Source organism: Myotis daubentonii, chromosome 11 (genome assembly GCF_963259705.1).
Source record: "Myotis daubentonii chromosome 11, mMyoDau2.1, whole genome shotgun sequence".
NCBI classification, from domain to species: Eukaryota; Metazoa; Chordata; class Mammalia; order Chiroptera; family Vespertilionidae; genus Myotis; species Myotis daubentonii.
Window position 1 is genome coordinate 3411037 of NC_081850.1, and position 19594 is coordinate 3430630.

Sequence of the window (19594 nt, forward strand, 5' to 3'; positions counted from 1 at the left end):
CACAGCAGACATCTGTGGTTGTGTTGGCTGTTGTTATTTCCTCATTTGACAATCTAAGGGAGCGGTCAGTGCCGCTGACATACAGTCAGGCGCTGCGTGCTGGGGAGTCCTCGTGCACACCGGGCGGAATCCCTGCTCCGGAGAGAGCTGGCCGAGAAGCGCTGGAGTGTGAAGTGTGGAACCCAGGGGCCAGGTGCTGGGTGCCTCGGACCAGAAGGTTTGGGTGCTCCCATGGTGGGGACACCCATCCTCCCCAGTCCTGGTGGCACAGCCGACTTGCCTGGCCATCCTCAGAACCACCCGCGGCCCTCACGGTGGGGCCAAAGGGGGCTCCCCCAGGCCACCCCACCCTCTTTCCTTCCCTGTGGAAGGTGTCATGCGCTTGGTTTCACTGGACTTGAGTTTCCTCTTGGGTTCCTTTGGCAGCAGCTGCACAGAAGTATCTCAGGCAGAACCTGGTTGTGCCGGCGCTGTCCGGGGGGCCGAGCCTCCCGTGGGCCGCGCCCCGGGGCCGACGTGCTCCATCTCTTTCAGATGCCTCCACCTCCTGTCATCCCGCCAGCTGCTCCCCTGGCCGCAGTCGACAGCCTCCCCTCGGCGCTCCCCGACCTGCCGGCTGCCAGTGGGCCTGCGGTGCCGCCTCCCTCTCAGTATTTCTCTCCTGCCGTCATCTTGCCAAGCCTCCCGCTCAGTGCTGCCGGCCCCCTGCCCGCATCACCAGCCCTGCCTCTGCAGACGGTCAAGCTTCCCCACACCGCCGGGGCACCCCTGGCCATGCCATGCCAGACCATTGTGCCAAATGTGGCGGCCACCGCCACTGCCATCCCTCTGCTGGCCGTGGCCCCGCAGGGCGTGGCCACCCTGTCCATCCACCCCGCTGTGGCCCAGCTCCCGGCCCAGCCCGTGTACCAGGCAGCCTTCCCGCAGATGGTGCCCAGTGACGTCCCGCCTTCTCCCCTCCACACGGCGCAGACTGTGCAGGCTGCCCCTCTGCAGCCGGCACCCCCCGTGCTGCCGCAGCCCCGCCTGCCCAGCGTCACCCACCTTCCTGAGCCGGCCGCTGTCCCCCCGGTGGGGAGCCAGGTAATGCCTGCCAGGAGGGCCTGCTGTCCCGCCCTGGGAGACCCGGTGGTGCCCAAGTTGCAAAGGGCCCGAGGCTCTGCTCCTTCGCGGCTGGAGGGCGGGTCCCAGTGGGGACAGGCCAGCAGGCAGCGCTGTCCACAGGCTGGGCTCTCCTGGGTGTCTGCTGCCTCCTCCCACTCCCAGCACCTGGCAGAAGCCAGAGGTTCCACGGTAGGGGCAGTAGCTGCTTGTGGGTTCCCCACCTTGCTGTGCCGCGGCACCTGCCCTCACCTAGTGGGGCCTGGCAGCCTCCTCTGAGGGTGCTGGGGAGGCTCCACTGTCCATCTCGTCACCTGTCAAAACGAGGTAGGTTAATAACCCCATGTCAGGGAAATGGGGCCCAGGGTCCGGGGACCTGATCTGTCAGTTGGGGTCCAGGCTGGGAGCGTGTGGCTGCTGGCTCCAGGGTGGGCCTGGCAGACCAGGATGATGTCCCAGGGTCAGGAGGGGATCTTGGCCGGTGCAGGCGGACAGTGACGGGACGCAGACGCGCCGGGCTGGCCGGGTGAGCTCCGCGTGGCTCTGCTACCTGCCCAGCCCTGTGTTTTAGAGTCAGGGCTGTGAGGAGAGGAGTGGGGTGGGGCCTCTTGCCTGGGCACTCTCTCACCTGGTGCCCTCCCACCTGGCCCTAACCCTCAACAGCCTGCGCCATGGGCACCGTGCTTTCCTTGTAAAGCTTAGGCTCCCAAGCGAAGGTGGGTGGATGCCTCCTTTTGATTCTGCCGGGAAGATCCACCCTGAAGCATGGGTGCCGGGTGCCAGCTCACGGCGCTGCTCCAGTCTGGCCGAGAGCCGTCCTGAGTCGCGCAGGCTCCTGGGCGTGCTTCCTACTGTCTGAGTCCCAGAGGGGCTGGCACTCAGAGAGGACGGTGGCTTCTGTTCACCACCGGAGGGCGTTCGTTTAAACACGCGCGTGAGGAGGTCAGCAGCCAGCGCCCTGGCTGTACAGGCCCTGGGCAGCTCGTGGGTCAGAGTGGTGTCCACTCACGGGTCCAGGCCGTGTGGGGAAAGCCAGGGCCTGTGGGAGGCTCGGGCCTGCGGTGGCAGGGCCTGGCTGGCACATGGTAGCACCGCGCTGGCTTGATTTTATCGAGGAGCCTCCCCCTCCCCCCCTCCCCCGCACTCCCCTCCTCCCGTGGACGAGCAGTCTCGTGCCAGCAGGCCCAGCGGGGGTCCTTCCATTTCCGACCACGTCGTTTTTCCACAGAGAGCTTTTACAGGGAACAGTGGGGAGTCAGGCCCAGCTCCCAGGTCACCCCAAGGAAGGCCAGGGTCCAGGGCTTCTCCCTCAGGAGGCAGGGGTCAGGGCGGCGCTCGGTCCCAGCCCCGAGGCGGACGCTGAGTGACCACACGTAGGGCTTTTCAGCCAGACTCACTGGGCGTGCAGAAGGGAGGTGTGGTTTTGGGTTAGAGTTGACACAAGTGGGGACTCAGAGCGCCTTTGTTTGTTTCTTCTAAGTCTGTGCAGTGTTCTCAGAGGCCAGGGCTCGCCTGGGCAGCAGTGAGCGCCTTGGAGAGGGCGCCTCGAGACCCCCAGACCTGCTCCCGCCCGGACAGGGAGGTGCCTGCTGTGCCCTGGCTGCTGGGCCCCGGAAGGCAGTGGCACTCCAACTTGCATGCCTCCTGTGCTCACAGATCCTGCTTGGCCACCCGCCTCCGTATGCTGTGGATGTCACCACCCAGGCCCCCGCGGGGCCCACTCCTGCTGCCGTCCCCTCTCCGCCCGTGCCGGAAGGGCTGCCCCCCGCTGCCCCCGAGCACCTGCCGCAGCTCCCCAGCTCGCAGGCCCCCGTGCCGACGGCTGCGACTCTGAGCTTGCCTGTCCAGTCCGCTGCGCTGCCCCCCGCCAACCTGCCCCTGACCAGTGGGCCTGGGCTCGCCAGCCTCAGCTCGGCCGTCCAGCTGACTGTGGAGTTGGCTCCGGAGGTGTGTGGGGAGGTGGGATGTGCACCCTGGGGCACATGGTGCCTGCTCACCGCCCTCTGCTGCCCCCAGATGTCAGTTTCCTTAAATGCATTCCAGGTGGAAGGTGTGATTGTTTTTTTACAAATAGATTTTTTTTACAAGCCTCCCTGGCGGTGTGCTTCCTTGTAGGGGTGGCCAGAGTGGGTTAGTGTGCTTGGGAAGGGGAGGGTCCCGGCTCTTGGGGCTCGGCTTGGCTCCAACAAGATGAAACCCTCACGCCCGCTGCCCTATGGGGTCTGCTTGCTACGGTCAGAAGGGACCAGGCGGCGGCTGGGCTGGCTGCTGTGCTGGCTGCAGAAGGGACGTGACCCTTCACCCTCGTGTTTATTTCAGGAGCAGGCCTCCCAGGACACGCAGCCTGGCCTCCTGCAGAGCTGTGAGAGGTATGGCCCGCGGCTGTGTCACGGGGACCCGCCTGCCCAGCCCCTCACGGGGCAGGGCTTCTGATGACATCCGTGGGGCCTCCCTGACCTGCTGGCCTCCGGGAGCCTCTGGGTCTTGGCCAGCACGTGCTGGAGTTGGGTTGTGCGATGCCCCAGGCTGTGTCCTGGTCCTGGTGCTGGTCTGTGTGCGAGGGTTTCCAGGTGCTGGTGGGGAGGAGACTGGGAGGGCAGGGCCCGCGCCCCATCCCCCGTGGCTCCCAGGCATGGGCATGCGGAGTTTGGGAGGGAACTGGTGACCGGAAATGGCCCTGTGTCCCACCCTCTCGGTAGGTCAGCACCAAGCTCACTGCTCTGCAAGTTCTCATACTTGCAGCAAACCATGTGGTTGGCATGTTTCTGTTGCTTTTGCACAGATAGGGAAACTGAGGCACAGGAGAGGATTGTTTCTGAATTTTGATGTTTACCGTGAGGAGGCGGGGCTTGCTTGATAGGGCAGGAGGCTGAGAGGACCAAGGTCCTAGGTCAGAAAGCCCACGCGTCCCCCGCCACCTCAGTGCTGCCCAGGGCGGCAGGAGGGCTGCGTGCAGGGTTGCCCCGTGGGGCACGGCTGGCTGCAGCCCTCAGGTGGTCTAGCTGAGCACGCAGATGCTGAAGCTCCTGGCTGCTTCCTGAAGAGCTGAGCTTCCCTAGGAGGCCAGTGTGCAGTCGTTTTGGGGGTGAGTAACCCTGGTTTTCCGACAGCTATGGAGGGTCTGACGCCCCTTCTGGAAGGGAGCTGAGTGACAGCGGTGATGGCACCTTCGGAGCGGGGAGGCTGGAAGGCAGGCCGGCCCGGAAACACCACCGCAGGTCCACACGCACGCGGTCCCGCCCGGAGAGGCTCAGCCGGCCCCGGCTGACCATCCTGAATGTGAGGAGGCAGGGGTGGTGGGCGGCGGGCGGGAGCTCCCACCTGGCTGCAGGTGTGCAACACCTGGTCTCACTGTCCAGGACCCGCAGGTGTGCAACACCTGGTCTCACCGCCCTGGGTCTGCAGGTGTACAACACCTGGTCTCACTGCCCTGGGTCGGCAGGTGTGCAGCACCTGGTCTCACCGCCCTGGGTCTGCAGGTGTGCAGCACCTGGTCTCACCGCCCTGGGTCTGCAGGTGTGCAACACCTGGTCTCACCGCCCTGGGTCTGCAGGTGTGCAACACCTGGTCTCACTGCCCTGGGTCTGCAGGTGTGCAACACCTGGTCTCACTGTCCTGGACCCGCAGGTGTGCAACACAGGTGACAAGATGGTGGAGTGCCAGCTGGAGACGCACAACCACAAGATGGTGACGTTCAAGTTCGACCTGGATGGGGACGCACCCGATGAGATCGCCACCTACATGGTACGCAGGTGTCTGCCAGGTGATTGCATCGGTGGCACTGCCCCTGGGTTGGCCAGGCTGCCTCCTCCAGGTCCTTTGGGCACTTGGCTGCCAGCCCCCTTGTTGCCAGCCTTCCCTGTCCCGCGGGCTGCTACTCAAGCCTCGGCTTCTCCTGCTGAACTGTGCAGCCCTGGGCTGGCACCAGGCCACCGCTGCCTCTGCCCACGGGGTTTTAGTGCAGAGCAGAGGCCAAGCGGGTCACTTGGAGATCTGCAGGCCTGCTCTGCATCCCCACGGGCAGGGCTGCATGTGCCCCGTGAGTCCCCACGGGCAGGGCTGCATGTGCCCCCGTGAGTCCCCACGGGCAGGGCTGCGTGTGCCCCGTGAGTCCCCACGGGCAGGGCTGCGTGTACCGTTGCAGGTGGAGCACGACTTCATCCTGCAGGCCGAGCGGGAAACGTTCATTGAGCAGATGAAGGATGTCATGGACAAGGCAGAGGACATGCTCAGTGAGGACACGGACGTGGACCGTGGCTCCGACCCGGGGGCAAGCCCACCACCCCTCAGCACCAGCAGCCTGGGTGCCGGAGAGGTGAGCTGGGCGGCTGTCCTGGGAGGGCAGGGCCTGAGCCCCCCACTCCAGGCCTGCGGGCAGCAGCCACCCACCTTCCTGCCGTGAGAGCCCGCAGGGTGCAGCGTGGGGCGAGGTGCCCGCCCAGAGCGCGCCGTTAGCACAGGTGGAAGTGCCCGGCTCCGCGTGCTCAGTCCGCGGTTTACTGATGGCCGCCTTCACCTCCCTCAGGAGAATCGCCAGTCCCAAGCCAACGCCCCAGTGTATCAGCAGAACGGTATGTGTCTCCTGGGACCCCCAGACTCCTGTCATTGTCCCTTCTTTCTCCAGCGGCGGGTGATTAGAGCCCCCCTGAGCATGTTGTGCGGGAGCTTGGCCATCACACTGGGGGTGTTGGACTGTGTGGTGACCTCGCCCCCAGCTCCTCCCTGTCGGGCCCAGGTGTTGGCAGGGTGGCATAGATTCCCGCTGTCTGCTGGCCTCGGCTGGCATTGTCCCTTCAGTGGTGGTCCCTTCGGCGTCCTGGGAACTAAGCCAGTGGGAGTGCTTGTTGGGGCCCCGGGCTGCCGCCAAGGAGCCGCGAGTGGCTGCATGCCCCTCAGTGGTGTGAGAGTTCCCCAGAGCGTCTCATGGCAAGTGTGGCCCAGGGGCAAGGGTCCCCGGGAGAAACATGCCTGCTCTCACCAGCTGCTTTTGTCCTGCCCTTTAGTCCTGCACACTGGGAAGAGGTGGTTTATCATCTGTCCGGTGGCCGAACACCCGGCTGCAGAGGCCCCCGAATCTTCGCCCCCACTTCCTCTGAGCTCCGTGCAGCCAGAAGCCAGCCCAGGTAGGACCAGCCGCCAGGCCGCCTGCTGGGGCCAGCGCTTCTCTCCCTGGCACTGCTCTGCACCTGGGTCCACTCGTGCGCGCGGGTCAGCGCCAGTTCTGTGTGCCCCACTAAATGCAAGGAACGGGCTCCCGCTGTCATCCCAAAGCCCAGAGCCGCCTGCGGGGCTGTATTCCTCTCCAGAATGTCCACCGAATGGCAGGGCCCAGGCTTGGGCTGCTGGTTACCTTGGCTGTGAGGTGCGCCCAGGGCTGCACAGGTGTGTGCTGGAAGCGCTCCCCGTCGTTGTCTCTCACCAGTGTCATCCTGCAACTCCCAACTCCCTGCCCCATCCCTCAGCGGCCGCTGGCAGGGATGCCCTGCTGGTTTTGGGGTGGGAAAGTCCCTTGTAGTGTCGAAACTCTGATTTTAAATTATCACCAAGGAAAATGACACTCGGATATTGATCTTTATCTGGTGGACAAATACCAGCAAGCTTGCCCTTGGGCTGTTGGTTAAGTCCTGATTTTTGTGGTTCCTTGGGAGGCTGAAAAGAATCACTTAAACAGATTTAAGGTTAATTCCCTATAAGCTGGCAGGAAAAAGTGGCTGATTATATAACTTGACAGTAGTCCTTTTCATCCACATTTCCACTTTCTGTTTTCAGTTACTTGCAGTCATCTGTGGCCCAAAAACATTAGATGGAAAAATCCCAGAAATAACAACCCATAAATTTTATTTACTTATTTTAATTTTTTAAAAAAATATGTTTTTGTTGATTTCAGAGAGAGGATGGGAGAGGGAGAGAGACATAGAAACATCAATGCTGAGAGAGAAACATTGATCAGCTGCCTCCTGCACGCCCTCTACTGGGGATCGAACTATGACCTCCTGGTTCATAGATTGATGCTCAACCATTGAGCCATGCCAGTTGGGCTACTTTTAAATTTTTATTGAATCTATTGGAATAACATTGGTTAATAAAATTATAGGTTTCAAACAATCCTATAATATAGTATCTTGACCCAAAGTCAAGTCTCCTTCCGTCAGCATTCATGCCCCTTTACCTTCTTGTACCTCCCCCTGCGCCCCTGGCCTCTGGTAATCACTTCCTGTTGTCTGTGTCTGTGAGGTGTCTTTTTGTTTGTTTAATCCCTTCGCCTTTATTCACCCAGCCCCCCAGCTCTCCTCCCCACTGACAGCGGTCAGTCTGTTCTCTATGAGTCTCTTCCTGTTCTGTTTGTTTATTTTGTTCATTAGGTTCCCATACAAGTGAGATCATATGGTACTTGTGTGTCTCTGACTGACTTACTTCACTTAGCCTGATCCTCTCCAGGCCCCCGCATGCCGTTGCCAAAGGTGGTAAGAGTTCCTTCTTTCTGAAGAGCGAGTAGTATTCCCTAGTGTAGAGGTACCACACTTCTTTATACACTTACCACTGATGGTACGTGGGCTGCTTCCAGGGCTTGGCTATTGTCAGTAACACTGTGATGAATAGGGGTGCGTATTTTCTTTCATTAGTGTTTCAGGTTTCTTTGGATATATTACCAATACCGAATCGCTGGGTCATAAGGCAGTTCCATTTTAAATTTTTTGAGGAAACTCCATACTGTTTTCCACAGTGGCTGCACCAGTCTGCATCCCACCAGCAGTGCACGAGGGTTCTCTTTTCCCCACATCCTTGCCAGCACTTGTTTGTTGGTTTATTGGTGATAGCCATTCTGACAGGTGTGAGGCGATAACTCATTGTGGTTTTAATTTTCATCTCTCTGATGATTAATGATGTTGAGCATCTTTTCATGTCTCTTGCTATCTGTATGTATGTTCTCTTTGGAGAAGTGTCTACTCGTGTCCTGGGCTGATTTTTTAATTGGATTGTTTGAGGTTTTTTGGTGTTGAATTACATAAGTACTTTATAAATTTTGGATATTAACCTTTCATCAGATTTATTATTGACAAATGTGTTATCTCATTCAGTGGTTGTCTTCATTTTGTTGCTGGTTTCCTTCACTGTGCAAAAACTTTATTTTTTTAAATGTCACTCTACTTTTTTGTTTTAAAAAAAATGTTTTTATTGATTTCAGGGAGAGGGAGAAAAAGTTACAAACATCAGTGATGAGAGAGAATCATCCATCGGCTCCCTCCTGCTGGCCCCCTACTGGGAATCGAGCCTGCAGCTCGGGCATGTGCCCTGACCTGGAATTGAACCCTGTCCTGGTTCATGGGTCGACGCTCAACCACTGAGCCACACTGGCTGGGCTGCAAAAACTTTTTAGTTTTATGCAGTACCATTTCTATATCTTTTCTTTTGTTTCCCTTACCCGAGGAGATATATCAGAAAATATATTGCTGTGAGAAATGTCCAAGATTTTACTGTGTGTGTTTTCTTCTAGGATTTTTATGATTTCTAATCTTACATTTAAGTCTTTAATGCATTTTGAGTTTATTCTTGTGTATGGTGTAAAAAGGTGGTTTAGTTTAATTTTTTTGCATGTGTCTGTCCAGTTTTCCCAACACCATTTATTGAAGAGACTGTCTTTACCCTATGGTATGCTCTTGCCTCCTTTGTCAAGTATTAATTGACCATAGCTGTGGGTTTATTTCTGGGCTCTCTATTCTGTTCCATTTATCTATATGCTTATGTTTTATGCCAGTAATTTATTCCCATGTATTTTTTTAATGCAATTGTAAATGCAATGTTTTCTTAGTTTCCATTTCTGATAGTTTATTACCTGTATATATAAAACCCTAATATGCAAATAAACCGAATGGCAGAACAGCTGAACAACCAGTCGCTATGACATGCGCTGACCACCAGGGGGCGTGCGCAGAACATGGCGGGCATCGGCCACGGCAGGATGGTGGAGCAGGTGAGCGGGGTCGCCAGACCAAGATGGGGTGCCGGTCACTGTCATCGGGGAGAGCCTCTGGTGATTACTGAAAATTCTTCGTTCTTATGTGCCGCGGTACTACCAGGTGCTTGCACCTGCTGCCGGCGCCAGCCCTGCTTGCACCCGCTGCTGGTGCCCAGTGTCGGCCCCGATCGCTCGGTGCTATCAGAGGGTGTGAGCAGCAGCTGCCGGCCCCAGTCGCCCCTCAGGGCTTCTCCACCTCCCCCTGCTCCTGAGGGCTGATCTGGGCTGGCAGCTGCCTCTTGCACCCGCTACTGGCCATGGCCCCACTCATACCTGCTGCTTATGCCAGAGGCTCTACTCACACCTGCTGTTGGCGTCCGGCACTGGTCCCAATCACTCGGCGCTGTAACTGGGTGCAAGCAGTGGCTGCTGGCCCCAATCGCCCTTCAGGGCTTCTCCACCTCCCCCTGCTCCTGAGGGGCAATCAAGGCAGCAGCCACTGCTCGCAACCGCTGATAGCACCGGCCCTGCTCGCACCCACTGCTGGTGCCCCAGCCCCAATCGCCAGTGGGTGTGAGCAGGGCCACGCCGTGGGAGTGGTAGCAGCAGGAGCGGGGCTGCCAGCAGATGGGACTGGGGGCCGAGGCAGGAGGGGCGGGGTTGGGGCACAGAGGATGGGCTGAGACCCGCCCTTGTGCCCACAGCAGCCTCGTGACCCACAGTTCCTTTCAAGGCACACAAATTCATGCACTGGGCCCCTAGTTGGTGTAGTAAAAGGCAACTGATTTCTGAGTATAAATTTTGTATTCTACTACGCTACTGAATGCATGTGTCAGTTCTAGTAGTTTTGGTAGAGCCTTTGGGGTTCCCTGTATAGTTTCTTGTGTGTCATCTACAGATAGTGACAGTTTTGTTTCCTCTTTCCAATTTGGATGCCTTTTATTTCTTCCTCTTGTCTGATCGCTGTGGCTAGGACTTCCAGTGCTCTGTTGAACAAGAGGAGATCCCTGTCTTGTTCATGATCTTAAGGGAAAAGCTTTTAGTTTTTTCCCATTAAATCTGATTTTGGCTGTCAGTTTGTATATATGGCCTTTATCATGTTGAGGTATGATCCATCTATTCCCACTTTGCTAAGAGTTTTTTTTTTGTTTTTTCTTTTTTATAAATGGATACTGGATTTTATCAAATGCTTTTTCTGCATCTATTGATATAATCATGTGGTTTTAATTCTTCAGTTTGTTTATGTGATGTATCACATTTATTTATTTACAAATATGGGTGCAAGTACCAACTTTGCATCCCCCAATAAGTCCCACTTGGTCCTGGTGTGTGATATTTTTAATTTACTGCTGGATCCGATTTGCTAATATTTTGTTGAGAATTTTAGCATCTATGTTCATCAGGGATATTGGCCTATAATTTTCATTCATTGTAGTGTCTTCATCTGGTTTTGGAATTAGGGTAATGCTGGCCTCGTAAAATGAGGTTGGGAATCTTCCCTCCTCTTGAATTTTTTTGAATAGTTTGAGAAGGATAGGTGTTCGTTTTTCTTTGAATGTTTGGTAAAATTCACCTGTAAAGCCATCCAGTGAAGGACTTTGTTTGTTGGAAGTTTTTTGATTACTGCTTTGATTTCATTATTTGTAATCAGTCTGTTCAGATTTTCTGTTTTTTCTTTTCTTAAAATATATTTTTATTGATTTCAGAGAGGAAGAGAGGGATAGAAACATCGATGATGAGAGAGAATCATTGATTGTCTGCCTCCTGCACGCCCCACACTGGGGATTGAGCCCGCAACCTGGGCATGTGCCCTGACCGGGAATCGAACCGTGACCTCCTGGTTTATGGGTTGATGCTCAACCACTGAGTCACCACGGCCGGGCTTCTGTTTCTTCTTGATTCAGTTTTGGAAGATTGTATGTTTCTAGGAATTTATCCGTTTCATCCAGATTTTTCAATTTATTGGCGTACAGCTGTTTATAACATTTTCTTACAATCTTGATTTTCTTGTTAGTTGTTACTTCTCTTTCATTTCTGATTTTACTTATTTGGGTCTTCTCTTTCTTTTCCTTGATGAGTCTTGTTAAAAATTTGTCAATTTTTTTTATTGTTTCAGAGAGCAGCTTTTGGTTTCATTTTCCTTTGTACTATTTTTTCAGACTCTATTTTATTTATTTCTGCTATTATCTTTATATCTTTCTTCTACTCAGTTTGGGCTTTGTTTCTCCTTTTTATAGTTTATTTAAGTGTAAAGTTAGATTGTTTACTTGAGATTTTTCTTATTTCTTGAAGTAGGACTGTAATCCTCTGAAGCTCCCTCTCAGAACTGCTTTCGCTGTGTCCCATAGATTTTGGGTTGTTGTGTGTTCATTTTCATTTGTTTCAAGGTATCTTTTGATTTCTTCCTTAATCTTATTGTTAACCCGTTCATTGTTTAGTAACATGTTATTTAGCCTCCATGACTTTGTGTGTCTTTAATTTTTTTTCTTGTGATTAATTTCTAGTTTCTTACCATTATGGCTAGAGAAAATTAGGATTTCAGTGTTAAATTTATTGAGACTTGTTTTGTGTCCTAACATGTGGTCTATCCTAGAAAATGTTCCATGGGTACTTGAAAAGAATGTACATAGTGCTGCTTTGGGTTGAGAGGCTCTGAAGGTATCAACTAAATCCGTCTGGTGTAGTGTGTCCTTTAAGGCAGCCATCTCCTTGTTGATTTTTCTGTCTGGAAGACCTGTCCATAGATTGCCATGGGATGTTAAAGGCCTCTACTATAACTGTACTGTGGTTGGCTCTCCCTCTGTGTCCATCAACATTTGCTTTTATATTCAGGTACTCCTATGTTGAGTATATTAATGTTTACAAGAGTTATAATCTCTTGTTGGATTGATCCTTTATCATTAGGTTGTGTCCTTCCTTGTCTCTTCCTTGTCTAAAGTGTATTTGGTGAGATATAAGTATGGCTACCCCGGCTTTCTTTTCCATTTCCATTTGCATGAAAACTTTTTCCACCCCTTTATTTTTAGTCTCAGTGTCTCTTCCATTCTGAGATGGGTCTCTTTTAGACAGTATATATATGGGTCTTGTTTTTTTAATACATTCAGCTACCCCATGTCTTTTGATTAGAGCATTTAAGCCATTTACATTTAAAGTGATTATTTATAAGTACATATTTATTGCCATTTTATTATTTTAACTATGTTCCTTTTATCTTCTCCATCTCCTCTTCCTTCTTTCTCTTTTTTCTCCTTCCCCCTTCATTCTCTTCTTCCTCATCTTCCTTTTTCCTCCTTTTCCCTTCTTCTTCCTCTTCTTTTTCCTCTTCCTCTCCTTCTTCCTCCTCTTTCTCTCTCTCTGCAATCCCTTCTGGCCTGAAATGGTTCTGTTCAGAAATCAGCTGGCAGTCTGGGTGAGGGGCTGAGGGCTGTTTGCAGGCTGGCTAAGCCCCCCAGCAGGGACCCTCACCCATGAGGGTGTGGCCATCCTGGGTGACGGGCTGATGGCTGTTTGCAGGCTGGCCACAGCCCCCAGCCACCCAATCTCCCAGTGGAGGCTGGCTGGAAGCAGGTATCTGGGATTTATTTAGCTTCTATAATTGAAACTTTGTTGCCATGAGCGGAGACCTCAGCTGGCTCAGGGCTGGCGGGAAGCTTGGCTTCCGCCATCGCCCAGGCAACCAAGCCTCCTGCTTGCTCCAGCTCTGTGGCTGCTGGCCGCCATCTTGGTTAGGTTAATTTGCATATAGTTGCTCTGATTGGCTGGTGGGCGTGGCTTAGGGCATAGCGAAGGTACAGACAATTAGCATCTTTGTCTTTTATTAGTGTAGATTTATTTTTTTAGAACAAGTAGAAAGGAGAGGGAGAGACAGAGAGAAACTGATGTGAGAGAGACACATCAACTGGTTGCCTCTCACACATGCCCTGACCAGGGCCAGGGATCAAGTCTGCAACTGAGGCACGTGTCCTTGTCTAGAATCAAATCCAGGACCCTTCAGCCCATGGGCTGATGCTCTATCCACTGAGCCAAACCGGCTAGGGCCAGTATATTGTTTTAATTGTTCTATTTTATTATGCTGTTGCTTTTCATCTCTTGCTGCACCTAATTATAAATTAAGTTTTAACAAGTATGTTACATATAGGAAAAAACATAGTATATCTAGGGTTTGGTACTGTAAGGCAATTTCAGGCATCCACTGGGGATCTGGCGATGTGTCCCATGCAGTGGAACTACTGTACATTTAAGAAGAATATCTGTTAATCATTTTAAATGTTCTACCGTATGTTTCCAGCGACCTCCATTGTATCTTTGAAGGTTTATTCCCAAAGCGAACAGGTCAGCCTACTAAGCCCTAATGAAGCCACAGACAGACCTGGTGAAGGGCCTGGCCCTGCCTGGGAGAGGACCGAGGGGGAAGCAGCGTTGCCTGCAGGGGCTCAGTTTTAAAATAACGTGTTCATGTATTACTTTTCATTGTGATATAGCCAGTTAGTGGGGGAGAAAACCCCTTACAAATAAATCTTAATTTTCAGTATGGTTTAGTGATTAAAAGGACATGCCTGCAGTTAGACTCTAGTCCTTCATCTATGCACCAAGCTCAGGAAACCTTCCAGAGCCAGTTTCTTTATCTATAAATGAAAGAAAGAGGAGGTGGCCGCCTCAGGGATGGCAGATCTATGGATTTGGATTAGCTGTTCGCTGAGGATGACCAGACAAGTTGGATGAAACATAAAGCTCTCCTGTGAAGGTGTTTGGGAAATCTGCAGACTGTGGAGAATGATCAGGCTGGGGTCCAGAGAGGACGGAGACCTGCGATGTGAGCCCAGTATTGGTCTGTTCCCCTGGGGCATTTTCCATTCTCGAGGATGGCTGAGAGGCTGAGCACTGATGCTTCACCAGCCTGGGGTAAGGGGCCCAGAACTCCCGGTCAGGAGGCGGGCCCTGCTGGAGTACCGGGCTGCAGAAGCAAGGGCCGCTGGAACGAGGCCGAGAGAGGGGCTGCTTCCAAGCATGGTGCCCTCATGAAGGTGATTTCAGAATGCCGCGTGCTCAGGCAGAAGTACAGAAGTTCTTTTTACATAAAGGTGACACCATTCTGAACCCAGTATTTGGCACATCATAAAAAGTAACAGGTCAGAAAGTCCTGGTTCTGGATAAGATGGTGAATACACAGCCCATCACCCCTTTCCTCCACTGAACCTAACTATACACCTGGGTCCATTGATGCAGGGCACAGATCTTTGCGGACTCAGGAAATCTATAGCAGAGGCAGGATGGGGACGCACCCAGAATTCCAAGTACCATGGAGCTGGTGGCAAGCTTAGTGTTTCCCCTCTGATGTCCCCTAACCTTGGCTCAGGGCAACGTGAAGATTCGGGTGAACTCTGGGTGCAGACAGAGAAGCTCCAGGAGATACCCTCTGGTTTCAGCCCACAGAGCAGAAAGGGTACTTTTCAAGCTCTGAGAGAGGTGTGTGGATCCCTCTTTCTCATTCCCTCTCCTCCTCCTCAGCTCACAGAAAGTTCTGAGGGGCAGCAGCAGGTAGCAGGAGACAAACTTCCTCTCCACTGGGTGGAGCTGGGGCTCAAAGGGTTTATAACCAAAACCATTACTTTTTTTCTCTCTGACCTCCTGCCAGTTAGTCCTGCTTCTCACAATTGTGGGAGTGGATGGTTTCTCTCCAGAGGTCTGTAAGGGGGGTTCCAGGGAATCAGGAAGTACCAGGGCAACCATGGAAAGAGGAGCCTGGGAAAGCAACCTGATAAAGCTGTTTTCACCTGTGCATGCATGGTTCTGATCCGAATTAGCATATACAGAACTTTGAGAACTGAGCTAGTAGATGGATTCTCACCTTGGTCCTAAACTGGCCCCTGGATGATACACACGTGTTTCAGATCGGATTAGTATAGCAGAGACACAGATAACTGAACTGACTGTGTAGCCACAGCTCATAGAAGGCTGGTTGCAACTTGCAGTGTAAACCTAACCAGGTCAGTTGCCTGCTAAAGCAAAAATAACATTTCCGTAGGATTTAAACAGACTTAGAATCTCATAATATTATGCAAAATCCAGTCTAATCCAACCAAATCAATGCAATCCAAAAGTATTCGTCAAATGAAGAACCATAGAAATGTCAACTTGCATGGAAAAAGATGCCCATCACATGATAATGGCAAGATAACATAGATGTTGGAATGATCTGACTGACAAAGGCTTCAAAACAACTATTATAAAAATGCTTGAACAATCATAAACATTCTGGAAACAAATGTGAAATAGAAAGTATCAGCAAAGAAATAAAAGATATGAAGAAGAGAGCAATGGAAATTGTAAAACTAGAAATTAGAATACCTGTCCCATTAGAACTTAGAAAAAGATCCAAAAAAAAAAATGAACAGAACTTGTGGAACAAGAAAAAAGGTGTAACATTTGTGCCATCAAAGCCCCAGAAGGAGAGGAGAAAAGTGCAGTGCTTAAAAAATAATGAAATAATGCTGAAAACTTCCTAAATTTGGTGAAAGACATAAATCTACAGATTCAAGAAGTTGAGTGAATTTTAATAGGATTAACCCAAATAAATCCATACCTGGACACATTGTAAACTGCAGAAAACTGAAGACAAACCTTGTGAAAGCAGCCATAGAAAAACTATGCTTCACCTTTAGGGGAATGGTCACTCAGATAGCCATGGAGCCATGGCGACCGGGAGGAAGTGGTGCTGTATTTTTAAAGTGTTGAAAGCATCAACCCAGAATTCTGTATTCGGGGAAAATAGTCTTCCGGACAGCTGGAGTTTGAGGAGTGGAGAACTCTGCTCAGATTGAAAAGACAGAGGGAGAGAGACCCCTGAGAAGATAATGGGACGGAGTGACACCAGCAAGATGGCAGAGTAGGAGATACCAGCCCTCATCTCCCCATAAAAACAACCATTAGCCACCTATCTATATAAGGAAACATATCTGCGAGGGATTAAGAGTCCAATTAAGAACCTGTGGGAGCACAGTAGAACAAAAACAAAGAATAATTGCACAGAAAGGCTTGCTGGGGAGATGGCCTTAGCTGAGCTCTCTGGAGACAGCTAGGAACAAAGAGGGCTGGTATCTGTATCAGTCACATGGTCTGCTTTTAGAGGACCCATCATCCTCTGCTGCTGAGGAGCTCTGCAGCCCCCAGAACAGCCCTGGGCTCCATACAGCTTTCAGAGCAGAGGACCCACATTGTGACTTGGCCTGGAGCTCGCTGGCCTGCTTTGCAGAAGACGTTGGCAGCTTTTGCTGTCAAGGTAAGCAACAGCCATTGCTGCCACGGACCCTCCAGGGAGGGAGATGCTATTGCACTCCCCCACCCCCCAAAGAGCTGCTGTGCTATCCTGGGACTAGGCCTGCCAGTTGCCTTCCCCAACCCCCTGCAGACCCCTGATCCCAGAGCTCTGGCTGCTTTGGGTGCACACATGCTTTATTCCCCAGCTCCACGGTAGCTCCATCCTCGTGTACCCCAGACACTGGAGGCCCTGCTGCTGTGGACTAGCCAGCACCCAGAGTCTGGAGTTGCCATCACTCTGTGAGCATCTGCACTTTTAGACTTCTGCTTTGTTTTTGCACCATGGGGGCCTACACATCAGACACCAGTGCAGCCACTACCACAAGAGTGCCCACACCTGGGCCTGGTGCCAAAAGGGATCCCCTTAGCCACAACATCCTCATGGGAGAAAAAGAGAGCAGAAGGTGCCCAGAAGCCTTCACCACTGAAGACCCCAACAGCCCCCACAGCCACTTCAGCCAGTGGTTGAGGACACCCGAGGCCTTTGCCAGTGCTGATCCCAGCTGACAGAGCTGCACAGAGCCCCGTAGCCGGAGCCACCCCATCCCATCTGGTGTCCTTGCACCTACTTGCAAGTGAAGGTCTTTACTCAACAAAATCAGTCTCTAATGACTAGAAGGGATGACTGCACCATCAGATGCACAGATATCAACACAGGGCTACAGGAGACACAGAAAAGCAAGGAACCATGACACCACCAAGTATGCAATAATTTTTCAATAAGTGATCCCCGAAGAATTAAAGATCCATGAATTGCAAAAAAAAGTCAGCATAATATACTTTAAGGAAGTTTGGTGATCTTCAAGAGACAATTCAGTAAAATCAGGAAAAACAGTATATGAACAAAATGAGAAGTTCAGTAGAGAAATCTTATATAATAAAAGCCTAATATGCAAATTGAGTGAATGGTGGAACAACCTGTGGAAAGACCAGTCACTATGACACACACTGACCACCACGGGGCTGAAGCTCAATGCAGGAGCTGCCCCCTGGTGGTCAGTGCGCTCCCACAGGGGGAGCGCCACCCAGCCAGAAGCCGGGCTCACAGCTGGCAAGCGCAGCGGCAGTGGCGGGAGCCTCTCCCGCCTCTGTGGTAGCACTAAGGAGCAGCTAGCCAAGCGGTAAGGAGCAGCGAGCGAGCAGGTGGGTGGTAAGGAGCGAGGAGTCCTGGACTGTGAGAGGGTGCAGGCTGGGCTGAGGGACCTCCCTCCCCCCACCAGTGCACGAATTTTATGCACCAGGCTTCTAGTAGAAATAATAAGAACCAAACAGAAATTCTGGAGTTTAAGATACAACAAATGAAAGAGAAATGCAATAGAAGGCATCAAAAGCAGACTTGATCAAACAGAAAAAAGAATCGGTTTATTTGAAATTATCCAGTCATAGGAGCAAAAAGGAAGAAGAGTGAAAAATGTAAAGAAAGGCTGTGTGAATTATAGGCACCAGGAAGCAAGCGATACTTGCATTATGGAATCCCAGAAGGAGAAAGCACAGGAATCCCCAAATGTAGGAAGAGATGTACACATCCAGGTATATGAGTCTCATAGGTCCCCACACATACTCAACCCAAAGGAGACTTGATCAAGACACAGTAACATAAAACTATCAAAAAATCCAAGACAAAGAATTTTGAAAGCAGCAGGGGAAACCCCCACTAATTCATATCTTACTCGGGAATGTTCCAAGGCTTTCTGCAGATTTCTCAGACACCTTGCAGGCCAGGAAAGGGTGGAAATAATATAATCGAAGTGCTGGGAGGATAAAACTGACACCCAAGGACACTTCAATTGGCAAAACTGTTCTTCAGAAATGAAGTCAAGGCTTTCCTACATTAAAAAAAAAAGTTGCAGGAGCTCCTCACCACTGTGTCTGCCTCACAAGGCACGCTAAGGGGAGCTCTTCAAGCTGAAGGGAAAGGACACCAGTTACCAACATGGAGACACAGGAAGGATGAAATCCACAGGTAAAGCACATGTACCGTCATTCAGAACAGTAGTATAATGGTTGTGTGTAAACCACTTAATTCAAGTAAAAAGGTTAAAAAAGTATTTAAAATAATTATAGTAATTTTTAATGGATACACAATATAAAAAGATGTACATTGTGACATCAAAGACATTAAATGTGTGGGAAAGTAAAAGTGTAGAGTTTTTGTAATCAAAGTTAACTTAAAATAGACTGACAACTATATTTTTAACATAAGCCTCATGGTAATCACAAAGCAAATATCTATAGTAGATGCACAAAATATAAACAGTGATTACCACTGTGGGAAAAATCATCTAATCACAAAGGTACACCATGCAAAAGAGGAAGAAAGGAACTACAAAACAGCAATATGTCGTAAGTTCTTACTTTTCAATAATTACTTTAAATGTAAAGGGACTAAGTTCTCCAATCAAAAGATATAAAGTACCTGAATGGATTAAAAACACAAGATAAAACTATATACTCTCTACAAGAGACTCACTTCGGCTTTAATGACACATGAAAGTGAAGGTTGGAAAAAAATATTCCAGGCTGATGTAAACCAAAGACCAGGAATAGTTATACTTACATCAGACAAAAATAGACGTTAGGTCAAAATTTGTATCAATAGATAAATATCATTTTACTAGGGGCCCGGTGCACGAAATTCGTGCAGTGGGTGTGTGGGGGGGGGGGAGTGTCCCTCAGCCCAGCCTGCCCCCTCTCACATACTGGGAGCCCTCAGGCGTTGACCCCCATCACCCTCCAATCGCAGGATCGGCCCCTTGCCCAGGCCTGACACCTCTGACAGAGGTGTCAGGCCTGGGCAGGGGACCCTCATTTCCCCCCATCACTGGTTCTGCCCCCAGCCCAGGCCTGATGCCTCTGGCCCAGGCATCAGGCCTGGGCAGAGGACCCCCAGACCCCTCCGATTGCTGGCTCTGCCCCTTGCCCAGGCCTGATGCCTCAGCCAGAGGCGTAGACCCCCATCACCCTCTGATCACCTGATCGGTCCCTTGCCCAGGCCTGACGCCAACACCAGAGGTGTCAGGCTTGGACAGGGGACCCCCATCTCCCTCTGATCGCTTGCTCCACCCCCTGCCCAAGCCTGACGCCTCTGACCCAGGCTTTAGGCCTGGGCAAGGGGACCATCATATCCCCCCAATCCCCGGCTCAGCCCCCTGCCCAGGCCTAATGCCTCAGCCAGAGGAGTTGACCCTCATCACCCTCCGATCACCAATCACCGGATCG

The 19594-nt window shown here is 51.7% G+C and overlaps 1 protein-coding gene across 16 annotated transcripts in view; it reads left to right on the plus strand.

Annotated features, from left to right (window-relative positions):
- The window catches only part of WNK2 (WNK lysine deficient protein kinase 2), a 122393-nt gene that overhangs the window by 63532 nt on the left and 39267 nt on the right, over positions 1 to 19594 (plus strand). For 10 of the 16 annotated variants that reach the window (XM_059656322.1, XM_059656312.1, XM_059656311.1 and 7 more), the window contains 9 exons: positions 427 to 1083; positions 2758 to 3048; positions 3421 to 3470; positions 4212 to 4380; positions 4729 to 4845; positions 5246 to 5416; positions 5627 to 5672; positions 6105 to 6224; positions 8984 to 9073. In XM_059656322.1, the coding sequence (XP_059512305.1) occupies positions 427 to 1083; positions 2758 to 3048; positions 3421 to 3470; positions 4212 to 4380; positions 4729 to 4845; positions 5246 to 5416; positions 5627 to 5672; positions 6105 to 6224; positions 8984 to 9073 (1711 nt within the window). The remainder of the gene's footprint in view (positions 1 to 426; positions 1084 to 2757; positions 3049 to 3420; positions 3471 to 4211; positions 4381 to 4728; positions 4846 to 5245; positions 5417 to 5626; positions 5673 to 6104; positions 6225 to 8983; positions 9074 to 19594) is intronic. The other 6 variants (XM_059656317.1, XM_059656323.1, XM_059656309.1 and 3 more) reach the window with 5 other exon arrangements.